This window comes from Lissotriton vulgaris, chromosome 3_1 (genome assembly GCF_964263255.1).
Source record: "Lissotriton vulgaris chromosome 3_1, aLisVul1.2, whole genome shotgun sequence".
Classification (NCBI taxonomy): Eukaryota; Metazoa; Chordata; class Amphibia; order Caudata; family Salamandridae; genus Lissotriton; species Lissotriton vulgaris.
Genome location: NC_141689.1, coordinates 1381124997 through 1381142287, shown reverse-complemented (window position 1 = coordinate 1381142287; position 17291 = coordinate 1381124997). Strand labels below are relative to the sequence as shown.

The following is a 17291-nucleotide window of genomic DNA, read 5'->3' as shown; positions in this document are numbered from 1 at the left end:
CCTTATGCAGACAGGGGAATGCACCACGCTCTCTATCAGTGAACTACGGCACACCGCGTGACACTTTTAGCAGCCCTGATGAGGATGGGTGGAGCGTCTCAGGAGAAACCTCGCCCCTAGGTCGGATTAGCAGTTTCTTCGACCTCGCTATCACCCGCACGCTGTCCAGGGATTACACAATTTTTTTGTGTGGCTGCAGTTGACTCCCGGAATTGGTGTACAAAGCCACAAGCCAGTTAATCATACCCCGTGGCCAATGACCCTTGGCCGGTAGCTTCCAACCATGAAGCCAGCGGTAGCTGCATGGACTACCCAACAATACCAGGTCAGAACTGCATGCGCACCGCATAGTCGCAGACAAGAACCTGTGAATAAAGAGACTTAAACAAGTCAGCCCAATAGTTAAGCTACCTTGCAATAGTACCATATAATCAAGATTAAGGAGGAATGTAACTTATCTGGCTGCTGAGCAGCGAAGAAAGAGGAAGTGCTGTTCCTTGATGTTGTTTATATGGGACTGTCTCTGGTTGTTTTGGGGGGTTTTACAAAGACTCAAGGGATATGTAATCTTTTATTATAAAGTGTTGTTAAGGCTGCTGAGTTTGCATTTCAAATATGGAATAGATCAGCATATTCTGAGCCTCTGGTCCTAACAGAATTTGTCTCTTAACATGTTGAGAATGAAAAGCAGTTCTAGAGCAGTCCACAACAAACCAATCCTACATAGCTAAATGGACTAGATTTTATTGTTGATGTGCAGGTAAAGATCTTCACCCTTTTAGATCTAATCTAGAGAAGATTCTACCTTACTTGCTGCACCTGGCGCAACAGGTCTTTCAAATAATTCAATTAAAGTCCAACTGGAGGCAATTTCAAGATTTCATAGAACAAGGAATTACGTTCCTCTCTGTTCTTCAAGATTAATAAAATAATTTGTGAGAGGACTCCGCAGAGTTTTTCCTCTGTTAAAAAACCTAGCGGTCACATGGCAGTTGAACACAGTTTTATCTCAGTTGATGAGAATTCTGTTTGAGCCTATCCATAAAGTGGAATTAAAATAGATAACCTTAAACATATTCCTTCTACTGGCTTTCACTTTAGCCAAAAGAATACAAAAAACCTGCTTACAGCTCAAGGACAATAGTGTAATATTGAGAACCAACTCTCATTTTATCCTGAAAGTTCCAAATTCTTTTCACTTAAATGAACCAATTGTCTTAAACATTCTTCAAGAACCCATCTAATACAGCTGAGAAAGCCTTGCATACCTTGGATGTCAGAAGATGTTTACAATGTTATATAGAAAGAACAAAGCTCATCAGGAAATCGGATCATCTTTAAATAGCTTTTGCCTCAATTAGGAAAGGTAATGCCTCCCTCATGGAACAGCATAGCTTACTGGGTTTCTGCAGCAGTCTCTTACTTTCGCAATAAAGCGGGACAACTGCGTAGTTGCACCGTAAATGCACTCCTACATTAAGTGTCACCACTTCTGTAGCCCTGTTTTCTGGAGTCTCCTTAGCGGACATTTGCAGCAGCAACCCAGTCTAATATACACACTTTTACCAAGCATTACTGTTTGGATTCAACATCAAAAGTAGATACAGCAGTGGGGCTAGCAGTTTTGCATCCTCTTTTCAATTAGGTAGGATTAATATGCTTATGAAAAAGATGATAGTAGTATGCAGTAATTGATTATTTTGGATGTAATATATCCGTATTTTCCATCTATGTTGAATTTTAACAATGTTTTTGAAATTCTGAGTGGTTTAAGGCAACTTAATCTTATTTATTAAGCAGTAGATTGCATAAATATTTACTGTTTTTCAGGTTTTCTATGTCGATTATGGTTTTTCTGAGATGGTTGAAAGAAATAAAATACGTAAGTTAGCTAGACAGTTCTACTCTCTTGCGTTTCAAGCTACAAAATGCAGATTGGCAGGTAAGAAACTTTTTCCTCATATATGTTAGGGGAAAAATGCATACACTTATTTCTAAGTTCCTTGCACGTGTGTAAAGATGGTTAATTTAATATTTGAAAAAAGCAAAATAAGACCTATTGTGTGCCAATATTTCATTCAGCGTAGCAGTAATATATGTTCTACCATTAATAGTTCATTTAAAGTACATTTGAATTTAAGTGACCTTATGGAAGTTTGTGTGTACTACTTGGCTTCTGCTAACTACGTCAGAGCACAAATCGATTATACTAGAATAAGGCAGGAAAATGTGTGTAATCGGGAGGTTTGCTAAAGTCTTTACACTGTGCTCTCTGTATGCTGTTCATAACTGTTTTATCTTACCTTGCAGAATTTGGTCATTCTAATCCCACTTCTTGCACTTTGGAGTACATTGTTTGTGAGAGGTGACTGTATGTAGTATTCAAACCGTTTCTTGTACATGGTCTTTAAAATGTGGTACCTTCCTCTAGCATGCTAACCAAGACTTGAAAAAAACACCACTAGGGACTTTTTAGATCCTTGATAATTTGAGATTGAGTATTGTGAACCATAGAATTGTAAATTATCTCCTATTTTCATTAAATTGTGTACAAATTTCAGTCAGAATGCATCATTGTATGGCATCTTTGTAAATCTTTTTGAGTAGCTGAACTAGGTCAATCCGGATTCAGTCATGGCAAATAAAGGAATTCCTGTCCCGTAGCTCCCTGCTTGCATGTTATCTCATGGCATTTTTTGGGGAAGTCCAATTGTAGCATGCTAGTGGACTATTGAAACCCGAAACGTTTGCTACCACTGAGAAACAGCACTCTGTGCTATAGAAAACACTGGAAAATCTATATATAAAAATGTGTGATTTATTGTCATGACCCTTCTCATAGGTTGAGACCGAGTAGAAGAATATGTGTCTGCACAACTTGCTTCGAAACAATGATGCCTATATTATGTAACATAGTTCTCCTGTAATATTACACATGAATATTGTTCCTGTTCAGGTATTCTGGTATCCAGCGAATAGTGATTTAATTATTGAACCCACTTATTTAAAATCAAGCAGTGAATGGGGTATCCATAGACACATTGGCACAAGAATGTTTATATTTTATTCCATGTAACTTACAGATCTGAAAGAAACAGGTTATTGTTAGATTCCTTACCTTAGATTATCCCCAGGCGTCAGACTGGATCTGGAAAGTTTTGCGTAGCAGTACCCCTGCGCATCTGTAGGCGTTATCTGCGGCTCCGCGTCCGGCGTCGTTGGCGCCGGGATGACGTTGTTTGAGTACGTAGACGCCGCCCTCGCGCGCTGACGTCAGTTCTTATACACAGCTTTTTTTTCCGTGCCAGCAAGCGCAGATCCGGAAAAAGTAGTACTTAGTCACTTTTTTACTAACTTTTTCGATTCTTTTTGGATCCTTTTTCGAGTCGGTAGACTCTCGGTGCCGATAGGGATGCCCGGATTCAAACCCTCTGCCGATTGTAACCCCCTGATGTCGGTTACCGAGCCCCACCGTCGGTGCCTGTATTGCCTTGGGGCCGACCACGACTACAAGTCGTACCCCGACTGCCAGGCCTTGACGTCGAAGGCTAGGCGGGAGCTGTCCCGTAAGCACCTCGAGTTCCGGCAGTTGGCCCGCGCCGTTGGCGGCCCCGGTCGAGGAGGAGGTCGAAGAACCGGTCGCGGGGCCACAGTCATCGCAGCTCGGCGAGTCGACCGCATTCGTCGGGCTCCAAGTCCTCAGGTAAGAGGCACAAGAAGTCGAAGAGACAACACCGCTCTTCCGACTCCCCCCGACGCTCGCGAGATGGCACCGGGAGTTCGGGTGACACAGCCCACGGGGCTCCGTCGGAGCCGTAGGCGCCGCGGCCACCTCCATACCCACCGGTCCCTGGGCTGAACGCGACGCCGAAGGAGATCGACGCCTTCCTCATTGCCATGAGGTCGCTCTCTCCTCCGTCGGGTCCCGCTGTGGCGCCATCTGGCCCCATCTGGGATCCCAAGCGGGCTGGGAGCTTTGGCCCCGGGTGCTTCTGCCCCGGCGTCATCGACAACTTCAGTCCCGACGCTGCAGGGCCCCACTGGATCCGGGTTCGGATCCGGGTTGCCGCTGGTCGACCTTACGACCCCTCTGCCGGTGCCGACCCCCAGGGTGTCACCCACGATGCCGTCCCCGCACGACCTCGTCCCCGGTCCCTCCCTCCCTTCCTCTGTACGGATCCGGCGTCGAACCGGTGTCGCTCGATGCCTCATTCGACGCTGAGAGAAGAGCAATTCTTCTATGATCCGGCCCCATCCTTTGCACCTGACTATCAGGAGATGGGAGGCGAGGAGGATTGGGAGGGGTCTAAGGACCCTCTGGCACTGGAGTGCCAGTTGTATCAGGACTGGGCAGTTGAGCTAGGGGAGGCCAGTGGTCTGGACACTTCGCCCGACACTGGATTTCTCTCCCCTCCTACCGTGGCTAAGGAGGAGGGGGCTGCTTACAGTGTGATGTTGACGAGGGCGGCCAAGGCCTTGGCTCTTGAGCTCCCCGTCACAGCTGTGAGGACTAACCTCCTCACCTAGGTCCTTAAACCGCAGGCAAGCTCTTCGGAGCCTCTACTGCAGTTTAATGAGGCCCTTACTGACTTTCTGTTGTGCACATGGTCCAGGCCCACTACAGGCCCCCTGTAGATCGGAACGTGGCCAGACGCCACCGCCCGGCCCCGGGCGACCCTAGCCTCCTGTCCACCCACCTCGCCCCGAGAGCCTGGTTATCCAGGAATCTAACTCCCAGACCGCATTCCCGACTGCTCCACCTGATCGGGAATCCAAAAGGTATGAGCAGTTCGGTAAGAAGCTGTTCTCCTCACTTAGTTTGGGGTTACGGTCGGTCAACACTGCTTGCCCTTTGGGCCGTTACACCCACTCTCTGTGGGACACGGTCGCGGACGTGCTGACGGATTGCCCAGTTAAAACTCGCTCAAGCCCTTGCGGAAGGGCGAGATGCAGCGCGGTACTCTATTCGATGTGGACTGGATACCACTGACTCGCTGGGTAGGGCGATTTCCATGACCGTGGTGGTTCGCCGCCACGCCTGCCTGAGGTCCGCCAACTTCTCGGCTGATGTCCAGAACTCACTCATGGACATGCCGTTTGATGGCCGTCCCCTCTTTGGCGACAAGGCAGACAGTGCGCTTGAGCGTTTCAATGACTCCAGGGCTACGGCTAAGTCCTTAGGCCTGTCGGGCCAGCAGACTTCTGCCTTTCGCTCCTTTCGTGGCCAAGGAGGGGGCGCCCCCTCACGTCCTGCCTGCCAATGGCCGCAGACTAACATCCAGCGTGGCGGTGGATGTGGTAACGGCCGTGGCGGTGCCAGGGGACAGTTGCGGGGCCTACTTGTTGAGAATATGGTGGCAGATCTGCTGTTAAAAACCAAGTCCGGATCACCTATGGATCCATGCCCATGTACTTCATTTGGCTCCAATAGAGACCAGTGTATTACTACTGCCGGTTCTGAACCAGACCCTCACTTCAGGAGTTTTTCCGTTAGTATGGAAAAAGGCATGCATCCGGCCAAAAGATAAAGTTAGATACCTCTGATGAAAAAAAACTGCAGCCCTATCTCCTGGCTCCCTCTGCCAGCCAAACTATTGGAGAAAGCCATAAATTTGGAGTTATCTTCTTATCTTGAGATAAACAACGTTCTCTATAACACCCAACATGGCTTTCGTGCAAAACACTCTACGGAAACAGCCTTAATAATGGCTGAAGAGGAGATACGAAAAGGCATGGACAAGGGAAGTAGAGTCACCTTGGTCCTGTTGGACCTAACAGCGGCCTTTGACATTGTAAATCACACTGTAAATCACGAGGTACTCATCCAAAGGCTCGGGATTCTGGCGTTCAGGGCATAGCGTTGGATCTTCTCACCTCCTTCCTGTCAGACAGAGAACAAGTGATCCTTTGGCATGGCTATCAATCAAAAAATTCACCCTTCCTGGAGGAGTCCCTCAGGGATCTGCTCTGTTGTCCACGCTGTTTAATATCTATGTTGCCCCCCTGGCAAAATTAATTAAAAATCAAGGACTTATGCTAGTGACATATGCTGATGACACTCAGCTGATAGTCTCAGTCTCACACTCAGTGGAAACCAAGGCAGCTGACTTTTCCCTCTGTATGTCAGAGGTTATGACCTGGATGAATCAGAACTTCCTAAAGTTGAATACTGAAAAGACAGAAGTTCTGGAATTTGGCCAAAAAGCTTCTATTTGGATCCAGCTCTGGTGGCCTATAGCAGCAGGGGCCTGCCCGGTCCCAGTGACTAAAGTTAGGAACCTCGGCATACTGTTTGATAAAGACATGTCCTGGAGGCCACAGATCAATCAAGTGACCTCAGCATGCTTTTTCATGTTAAAAGGGCTGAGAAAGATACTCCTGTTTATCCCTTTTGACCTTCGAAAAACAGTTATAATTGCCACCATCTTGTCAAGAATCGATTATGGCAAAGCCCTCTATCTTGGAGCTGGCACTGCTCAACTGGCTAAGCTGCAATCAGTCCAAAATGCAGCAGCGAGAGTACTTTTTAACTTGCCTAAACACCATCCTACCTCCCGTTCTATCAGGCAACTATATTGGCTTCCAGTACAACTGCTTGTGGACTTTAAAGCATTATGCTTAGTCCATAAGGCACTGTCTGGCGAGGGGGCTTTCGATTTGCAATACCTATTCTCCCGGTACCAGCCAACTCGCTCTCTGAGGTCCGCTGCGCAGGGCTTGGTCAATGTCCTTAAGATCAAAAGACTACGATGGGGAGGTAAGGATTTCTCCCATCTGGCCTCAAGGCTATGAAACTTTATCCCGCTACACCTCTATACAGATCACTAACCGGAGGCTGTTCAGGAAGGAAATCAAGACATGGCTTTTCACCCAATAATGTATTGGTCAGCACTTGTTTAGTTTCTTTACATTGCGCCAAGACACCTCGCCACATCCACCCTCGCAGCATCCGCCTCAAAGCCTTCCTAGTCTTAGCTTTCAGGCCCATTTGACGCCAGTGGGGGGCAGGGTTCGCCATCACCTCCTCCACTGGCGCACTATCACATCGGACAGGTGGGGACTGCAAACCGTCCGAAGGGGCTACTCCCTCCCCTTCAAGGCGACCCCTCCAGCCATGCCACCGCAGTACCACCGCGTGTCAGGGGATCACTTGCAACTTCTGCAAGAGGAAGTTACGGCCCTCTTGGCCAAGGGGGCCATCGAGCGCGTTCCTGGGCCAGAAGTAGGGTGTGGTTGTTACTCCAACTACTTCCTGGTTCCCAAGAACGGCAAAGGGTGCTGACTTTGGCTCAGGTCTTAGCTACTCTGGAGACTGGATGGTAGCGTTGGACTTGCAGGACGCATATTTTCACATCCCTGTCCTGCCGGCCCACCGGCGTTACCTGCGGTTCACGGTAGGCCAAGAGCACTTTCAGTTTACAGTGCTCTCCTTCGTCCTTACCATCGCCCCTTGGGTTTTCAAGAAAGTGATGGCGGTAGTCGCAGCTCATCTGCGCAGATTAGGGGTGTTAGTCTTCCCCTATCTTGACGACTGGTTGTTGAAGGCGGGCTCGCCCCAGACAGTCGTCAGCCACCTCCAGACTACGGCCGACCTCCTGCACCTGCTGGGGTTCTCCATCGATGTGCCGAAGTAACATCTGTGCCACTCTCAGAAGCTCCTCTTCATCGGAGCGGTTCTGGATTCGGTGCAGTTTCTGTATTTATCCTCCCAAACAGCGGTTTCGGGATATTCAGGCTCTGATTCCGATCTTTCAGCCTTTTTTCCGAGTCTCGGTCAGGTTGACGCTGCGGCTTCTGGGGCTGATGGCCTCCTGCATTCTTCTGGTGCATCACGTCAGATGGCGGATGCGGGCTCTTCAGTGGGACCTGAGGTTTCAGTGGGCCCAGCATCAGGGCAACCTTTCCGACCACGTCCTGATCTCGGAGGGCACTGCCAGACAGTTGCAGTGGTGGCTCACGGACCGCGATTGGGTCAGCGGCAGATCCCTCTCCCTACCCCAACCGGAGCACGTAGTCGTGACGGATGCGTCCCTCCTGGGTTGGGGCGGGCCACATTGGAGAGGCAGAGATCATAGGCCTCTGGTCTCCGGCGGAGTCCCAGCTCCACATCAACTTTCTGGAGCTGCGGGTGATCCGGTTTGCACTGAAAGCCTTCCTTCCCTCTGTCCGGGGAAATGTAGTGCACGTGTTCACGGACAACACCACCTCCATGTGGTACTGCAACAAACAGGGCGGGGTGGGGTCGTGGACCCTTTGTCAGGAGGCTCTGCCCCTCTGGCAATGGCTGGAACACCAGGGCGTCTCCCTGGTGGTTCAACACCTGGCAGGTTCCCTGAATGCCATGGCAGACAAACTCAGCTGTCGGTGCATGATGGATCAAGAATGGTGTCTGAACTCGGACGTGGTTCAGGTCTCTTTCAGCAGTGGGGAGAGCCTTGGTTAGATCTATTCGCCACAGAAGAGAACGCGTAATGTCATCAGTTCTGAGGATTGGAATTTCCAAGGCGGCACTCGCTCTTGTAGCGGGAATTCCGTTCTCGTACAGAACTGTGCATAGAGACCTGGAACGTCGGTGAATTAGGATGGCCCAAAACTCACCTCAGTACCCAAAATCCCCTTAGCGAGCTAGCTACAGTGTCTCATTGGTCATAACAAACTCCCAATGCTTAGACAGACCAGAACATGAACTTAGATTACCTCAGGTATCGTGGAACACATGAACACTCTTTCGTTATATAATCATTACAAACCAGAACGTGGAGTAAAAGAGGACACGTGCATGTTTGAAATATTTATTTACTAATGGAAGGTTCTCAAACGCAGTACTAGCAAACATATTATAAGCAACAAAGTTATCAGCATAGTTACTAGTCCGTAAAAGGCGAATGGTGACAGCATACTAAGATGCTGTAATGAATAGGTATTAACAATACCTAATTCACACCCTCCCTATTTAGCATAGTATTTTATATCTATGAAGGTCTCATTTGGTTTTTAGCAGGGCGGGCCTTTACCTCAAAATATCAGTGGCAGAGGATCACATCATCTTCCACCAGCTCTCTGCATGCAAAGCACCATCAAGTGTGTCCCGTGTGTGTGCAGCACAACAATATAAAAGCCGCCTAGAGCCAGATTTTGGCAGCAGCATGTGTGTTATGTCTATGGACGTGCTAAGATCAGACCTCAAAACAACATCGTGTTTAGTTATCCTTTCAGCCTTCAGCACTCACTGTGCAGACAGTGTACCGAGCAAAACTGATATCAGAGCAATAACATATTATTTCTCAAGTAAATCACGAAGCTCTTCTGGGTTGAAAGCTAAAACAACAATTATGTGTCGTGTGCAAAATGAGGCAGAAAGGTAAAATGGTGTTTAAACATTTAATAAGCTCATGCTAACTTAACACAGTATATAGAAAAGAAGAAGCTATAAGACACCCCCCAATGATCCGAGCACGGACAAAATCAAGGAAATCTAACACCAGAATAGGGGCATAACATGAAATCAAAGTTCAATAATAATGAGCCAAGCTAATCTTTAAAGTCATACATGACGGCCTATAGTGGCCAAAATAAATGGTCCAAAATCATTGTCAATAGTCCATTGGCCGTATAAAGTCAATAGGCCTGGGGCGTATAAAAAGAACTCAGCGTAAGGAAAAGGCACCATAAAAAAAAATACAAACTGGTACATGCCTAAATAATAAAAAGTATCCGAGGCATTTCAGGGTAGCACTGTATACGCAAAATATGCAGCTACAGCCTCTAAAATGAAATCACTGTCATCATCCGAAAACAGTTCAGCCATCCAATTAAGAAGCGGAAAAGAACATACGTGCTCCTCCAGCATTGGATCCTCTAGCAGCATCAGAGGACAACTCGGTGGGTTTTCAAGAACGCTATGTGCCAAGAACTCATGCCCCACTGCGAGTATGTCCCAATGACCCATTAGTCCATGCATCGCTGCCAAGGCCATAATCCTTTCGCCAGAACAAACCAACTCGTGAGCTACTACGGGGCTCATCAGATGATTAAAATCGACGTCAAGAGACACCGTCAAGCAGAGACACAAATCAAGGGCCCATTCGAAATCACAGCTCAGGCAGTGAAAAACAGGCTGGACACATGTGAAATAGGAAAATCGAAACGATCATCCAAAAGCTGTGCTTAAAGTCGCAAGCGGCAGGGTGCCATAGTAATCAAGCATCCGGTTGCGAAACAGCAGTAGGAGGGGCTCTGCTTCTTCCAGCGCAGGACGGGCATCCATGTTTAACAAAACTAAATATAATCAAAACGCCTGCAGCTAATGCCAGCAAAACTGGGAATCCGCCAAACAGGCTCGAAAATATAGAATGGAAAAAGCTAGGGATGATTCCAAATATCTTCTCGAATGAAGTCAAGAGACCACTGCTAACCAATTTAAAAAACTATGCCAGGCCAGAAGTGGAGGAGGCATTTAAGATTTGGTGAACCGGGGGCGTGGCCAGCAGCATGGCCAGCTAGGACTTGTCTTCCCGTAGCTCCGGGCGAGCTGCTACTAATCCGACTTACTAAACAAGCCACATAGCCCAAAACTGCGTGTTATAACGTCCTTTGGCCTCAGTACCTCACTGTGACCTGCAATCCACTATATTTGTAGAGGAAGTGGCAGAAAACAGCGAAATAGAGACGGGCGCGCGCCTGGCTGCGGAACCCAAGATGGCGGCGCACTGAGTCGCTGGCATATTCCCGGAGATAAGGAGCTGAGTGGAACTCCACGAGGATGTCGGAACGACTGCTGGATGCATCCGATCGCCTGAGAGACACCTACGGCTGGGGGACAGTGACGGGCAACTGCGGCCGAGAAGTGCACAGAGGCTGCGGGGCCGGGCGGAGGATCACAACCGGGACACCGAGCCCCCCCCCCCTTCCTACGGACCAACAGAGGCTCCAACGGCGGACCGCACTCGTCGGACGGGCCGGAATGACAGAAACGGCTGCAGTGGAGCGTTAACTACGGCTGAGTCGGCCGATGCATAGCCTGCAGGTCCGCACAGCGCCGCTGATTCCCGGGAGGTGGAGAGATCTCCTGAACCCCTCTCATATCACGGGCACTTGGCCTCCTGGCTCGAAACTGGCGCAAGCAACCTGCGGTGGGCCCTGCGGGACGGAGAAGGCCTGATGCGGTGAGCGGGCCTTATATACGTACTCCTGTGGTGCGGGACGGCTCCCTCGCTTCCCTGACCCGTTGGCAGTTGGGGCTCGGACCTGGTGGCGGCCCGATGTGAGAAGCGCGACCTGGGCCCCAACGCAACCGCATTTTTGGAGAAGAGACGAACTCCCTGAGGCAGAGGAGGAGAATGGGTCTGTGGGTCCCCGGGGGCAATTGCGTGGCATTTCCCCAACTGACTACCTTGCCTGCATATCACTTCGAAGCCGGCGAGGAGGGCCGGGATAAGGCGGTAGAGAGGCGGGATACCACAGAACTCTAAACACATGCACGGCGCTTCACCTGGGGGAACGTGTGCCTTGTACCCCGATCTCTACGGAGGATGCTGGGAAGACCGTGGGCGGCAATTGCAAAAACAACAAGTGATGGACCGAATGTGGATCAATGGCACACATTCACCCCAGTCAAAAGATCTGGGCCCAAATCCATCGTTTTTTTGCACTCCACACCACCCTGGGTTAGACAATGGCGATATGCAAATCAGCTCTGAGCCTGTTGCCCCATGGGAACAGTCCAGTCCGAACTACAAAAGCCATGTCCTTCCCAGAACGGAATCAAGCATCCGAGGACCGGACCGGTTTCGAGGTAACACCTCTCATCAGCCCGGCTAGCTTGACTCCAAGTGGTGTGGAGTGCCTGGGACCCACGTCTGGGCATCCCCAGCGCACTTAGGGCGGCAATTGCAAAAACAACAAGTGATGGACCGAATGTGGATCAATGTCACACATTCACCCCAGTCAAAAGATCTGGGCCCAAATCCATCGTTTTTTTGCACTCCACACCACCCTGGGTTAGACAATGGCGATATGCAAATCAGCTCTGACCCTGTTGCCCCATGGGAACAGTCCAGTCCGAACTACAAAAGCCATGTCCTTCCCAGAACGGAATCAAGCATCCGAGGACCGGACCGGTTTCGAGGTAACACCTCTCATCAGCCCGGCTAGCTTGACTCCAAGTGGTGTGGAGTGCCTGGGACCCACGTCTGGGCATCCCCAGCGCACTTAGGGCGGCAATTGCAAAAAAAAACAAGTGATGGACCGAATGTGGATCAATGTCACACATTCACCCCAGTCAAAAGATCTGGGCCCAAATCCATCGTTTTTTTGCACTCCACACCACCCTGGGTTAGACAATGGCGATATGCAAATCAGCTCTGACCCTGTTGCCCCATGGGAACAGTCCAGTCCGAACTACAAAAGCCATGTCCTTCCCAGAACGGAATCAAGCATCCGAGGACCGGACCGGTTTCGAGGTAACACCTCTCATCAGCCCGGCTAGCTTGACTCCAAGTGGTGTGGAGTGCCTGGGACCCACGTCTGGGCATCCCCAGCGCACTTAGGGCGGCAATTGCAAAAACAACAAGTGATGGACCGAATGTGGATCAATGTCACACATTCACCCCAGTCAAAAGATCTGGGCCCAAATCCATCGTTTTTTTGCACTCCACACCACCCTGGGTTAGACAATGGCGATATGCAAATCAGCTCTGACCCTGTTGCCCCATGGGAACAGTCCAGTCCGAACTACAAAAGCCATGTCCTTCCCAGAACGGAATCAAGCATCCGAGGACCGGACCGGTTTCGAGGTAACACCTCATCAGCCCGGCTAGCTTGACTCCAAGTGGTGTGGAGTGCCTGGGACCCACGTCTGGGCATCCCCAGCGCACTTAGGGCGGCAATTGCAAAAACAACAAGTGATGGACCGAATGTGGATCAATGTCACACATTCACCCCAGTCAAAAGATCTGGGCCCAAATCCATCGTTTTTTTGCACTCCACACCACCCTGGGTTAGACAATGGCGATATGCAAATCAGCTCTGACCCTGTTGCCCCATGGGAACAGTCCAGTCCGAACTACAAAAGCCATGTCCTTCCCAGAACGGAATCAAGCATCCGAGGACTCCACACTCCACACCACTTGGAGTCAAGCTAGCCGGGCTGATGAGAGGTGTTACCTCGAAACCGGTCCGGTCCTCGGATGCTTGATTCCGTTCTGGGAAGGACATGGCTTTTGTAGTTCGGACTGGACTGTTCCCATGGGGCAACAGGGTCAGAGCTGATTTGCATATCGCCATTGTCTAACCCAGGGTGGTGTGGAGTGCAAAAAAACGATGGATTTGGGCCCAGATCTTTTGACTGGGGGAGTGTGTGACATTGATCCACATTCAGTCCATCACTTGTTGTTTTTGCAATTGCCGCCCTAAGTGCGCTGGGGATGCCCAGACGTGGGTCCCAGGCACTCCACACCACTTGGAGTCAAGCTAGCCGGGCTGATGAGAGGTGTTACCTCGAAACCGGTCCGGTCCTCGGATGCTTGATTCCGTTCTGGGAAGGACATGGCTTTTGTAGTTCGGACTGGACTGTTCCCATGGGGCAACAGGGTCAGAGCTGATTTGCATATCGCCATTGTCTAACCCAGGGTGGTGTGGAGTGCAAAAAAACGATGGATTTGGGCCCAGATCTTTTGACTGGGGGAGTGTGTGACATTGATCCACATTCAGTCCATCACTTGTTGTTTTTGCAATTGCCGCCCTAAGTGCGCTGGGGATGCCCAGACGTGGGTCCCAGGCACTCCACACCACTTGGAGTCAAGCTAGCCGGGCTGATGAGAGGTGTTACCTCGAAACCGGTCCGGTCCTCGGATGCTTGATTCCGTTCTGGGAAGGACATGGCTTTTGTAGTTCGGACTGGACTGTTCCCATGGGGCAACAGGGTCAGAGCTGATTTGCATATCGTCATTGTCTAACCCAGGGTGGTGTGGAGTGCAAAAAAACGATGGATTTGGGCCCAGATCTTTTGACTGGGGGAGTGTGTGACATTGATCCACATTCAGTCCATCACTTGTTGTTTTTGCAATTGCCGCCCTAAGTGCGCTGGGGATGCCCAGACGTGGGTCCCAGGCACTCCACACCACTTGGAGTCAAGCTAGCCGGGCTGATGAGAGGTGTTACCTCGAAACCGGTCCGGTCCTCGGATGCTTGATTCCGTTCTGGGAAGGACATGGCTTTTGTAGTTCGGACTGGACTGTTCCCATGGGGCAACAGGGTCAGAGCTGATTTGCATATCGCCATTGTCTAACCCAGGGTGGTGTGGAGTGCAAAAAAACGATGGATTTGGGCCCAGATCTTTTGACTGGGGGAGTGTGTGACATTGATCCACATTCAGTCCATCACTTGTTGTTTTTGCAATTGCCGCCCTAAGTGCGCTGGGGATGCCCAGACCTGGGTCCCAGGCACTCCACACCACTTGGAGTCAAGCTAGCCGGGCTGATGAGAGGTGTTACCTCGAAACCGGTCCGGTCCTCGGATGCTTGATTCCGTTCTGGGAAGGACATGGCTTTTGTAGTTCGGACTGGACTGTTCCCATGGGGCAACAGGGTCAGAGCTGATTTGCATATCGCCATTGTCTAACCCAGGGTGGTGTGGAGTGCAAAAAAACGATGGATTTGGGCCCAGATCTTTTGACTGGGGGAGTGTGTGACATTGATCCACATTCTGTCCATCACTTGTTGTTTTTGCAATTGCCGCCCTAAGTGCGCTGGGGATGCCCAGACGTGGGTCCCAGGCACTCCACACCACTTGGAGTCAAGCTAGCCGGGCTGATGAGAGGTGTTACCTCGAAACCGGTCCGGTCCTCGGATGCTTGATTCCGTTCTGGGAAGGACATGGCTTTTGTAGTTCGGACTGGACTGTTCCCATGGGGCAACAGGGTCAGAGCTGATTTGCATTTCGCCATTGTCTAACCCAGGGTGTTGTGGAGTGCAAAAAAACGATGGATTTGGGCCCAGATCTTTTGACTGGGGGAGTGTGTGACATTGATCCACATTCAGTCCATCACTTGTTGTTTTTGCAATTGCCGCCCTAAGTGCGCTGGGGATGCCCAGACGTGGGTCCCAGGCACTCCACACCACTTGGAGTCAAGCTAGCCGGGCTGATGAGAGGTGTTACCTCGAAACCGGTCCGGTCCTCGGATGCTTGATTCCGTTCTGGGAAGGACATGGCTTTTGTAGTTCGGACTGGACTGTTCCCATGGGGCAACAGGGTCAGAGCTGATTTGCATATCGCCATTGTCTAACCCAGGGTGGTGTGGAGTGCAAAAAAACGATGGATTTGGGCCCAGATCTTTTGACTGGGGGAGTGTGTGACATTGATCCACATTCAGTCCATCACTTGTTGTTTTTGCAATTGCCGCCCTAAGTGCGCTGGGGATGCCCAGACGTGGGTCCCAGGCACTCCACACCACTTGGAGTCAAGCTAGCCGGGCTGATGAGAGGTGTTACCTCGAAACCGGTCCGGTCCTCGGATGCTTGATTCCGTTCTGGGAAGGACATGGCTTTTGTAGTTCGGACTGGACTGTTCCCATGGGGCAACAGGGTCAGAGCTGATTTGCATATCGCCATTGTCTAACCCAGGGTGGTGTGGAGTGCAAAAAAACGATGGATTTGGGCCCAGATCTTTTGACTGGGGGAGTGTGTGACATTGATCCACATTCAGTCCATCACTTGTTGTTTTTGCAATTGCCGCCCTAAGTGCGCTGGGGATGCCCAGACGTGGGTCCCAGGCACTCCACACCACTTGGAGTCAAGCTAGCCGGGCTGATGAGAGGTGTTACCTCGAAACCGGTCCGGTCCTCGGATGCTTGATTCCGTTCTGGGAAGGACATGGCTTTTGTAGTTCGGACTGGACTGTTCCCATGGGGCAACAGGGTCAGAGCTGATTTGCATATCGCCATTGTCTAACCCAGGGTGGTGTGGAGTGCAAAAAAACGATGGATTTGGGCCCAGATCTTTTGACTGGGGGAGTGTGTGACATTGATCCACATTCAGTCCATCACTTGTTGTTTTTGCAATTGCCGCCCTAAGTGCGCTGGGGATGCCCAGACGTGGGTCCCAGGCACTCCACACCACTTGGAGTCAAGCTAGCCGGGCTGATGAGAGGTGTTACCTCGAAACCGGTCCGGTCCTCGGATGCTTGATTCCGTTCTGGGAAGGACATGGCTTTTGTAGTTCGGACTGGACTGTTCCCATGGGGCAACAGGGTCAGAGCTGATTTGCATATCGCCATTGTCTAACCCAGGGTGGTGTGGAGTGCAAAAAAACGATGGATTTGGGCCCAGATCTTTTGACTGGGGGAGTGTGTGACATTGATCCACATTCAGTCCATCACTTGTTGTTTTTGCAATTGCCGCCCTAAGTGCGCTGGGGATGCCCAGACCTGGGTCCCAGGCACTCCACACCACTTGGAGTCAAGCTAGCCGGGCTGATGAGAGGTGTTACCTCGAAACCGGTCCGGTCCTCGGATGCTTGATTCCGTTCTGAGAAGGACATGGCTTTTGTAGTTCGGACTGGACTGTTCCCATGGGGCAACAGGGTCAGAGCTGATTTGCATATCGCCATTGTCTAACCCAGGGTGGTGTGGAGTGCAAAAAAACGATGGATTTGGGCCCAGATCTTTTGACTGGGGGAGTGTGTGACATTGATCCACATTCAGTCCATCACTTGTTGTTTTTGCAATTGCCGCCCTAAGTGCGCTGGGGATGCCCAGACCTGGGTCCCAGGCACTCCACACCACTTGGAGTCAAGCTAGCCGGGCTGATGAGAGGTGTTACCTCGAAACCGGTCCGGTCCTCGGATGCTTGATTCCGTTCTGGGAAGGACATGGCTTTTGTAGTTCGGACTGGACTGTTCCCATGGGGCAACAGGGTCAGAGCTGATTTGCATATCGCCATTGTCTAACCCAGGGTGGTGTGGAGTGCAAAAAAACGATGGATTTGGGCCCAGATCTTTTGACTGGGGGAGTGTGTGACATTGATCCACATTCTGTCCATCACTTGTTGTTTTTGCAATTGCCGCCCTAAGTGCGCTGGGGATGCCCAGACGTGGGTCCCAGGCACTCCACACCACTTGGAGTCAAGCTAGCCGGGCTGATGAGAGGTGTTACCTCGAAACCGGTCCGGTCCTCGGATGCTTGATTCCGTTCTGGGAAGGACATGGCTTTTGTAGTTCGGACTGGACTGTTCCCATGGGGCAACAGGGTCAGAGCTGATTTGCATATCGCCATTGTCTAACCCAGGGTGGTGTGGA

General features: G+C 50.5%; 1 protein-coding gene across 1 annotated transcript in view; it reads left to right on the top strand.

Annotated features, from left to right (window-relative positions):
* The window catches only part of TDRD7 (tudor domain containing 7), a 1355384-nt gene that overhangs the window by 534615 nt on the left and 803478 nt on the right, over positions 1–17291 (top strand). Inside the window, exon 9 of the mRNA XM_086961853.1 lies at positions 1831–1942. Within this exon, the coding sequence (XP_086817979.1) occupies positions 1831–1942 (112 nt within the window). The remainder of the gene's footprint in view (positions 1–1830; positions 1943–17291) is intronic.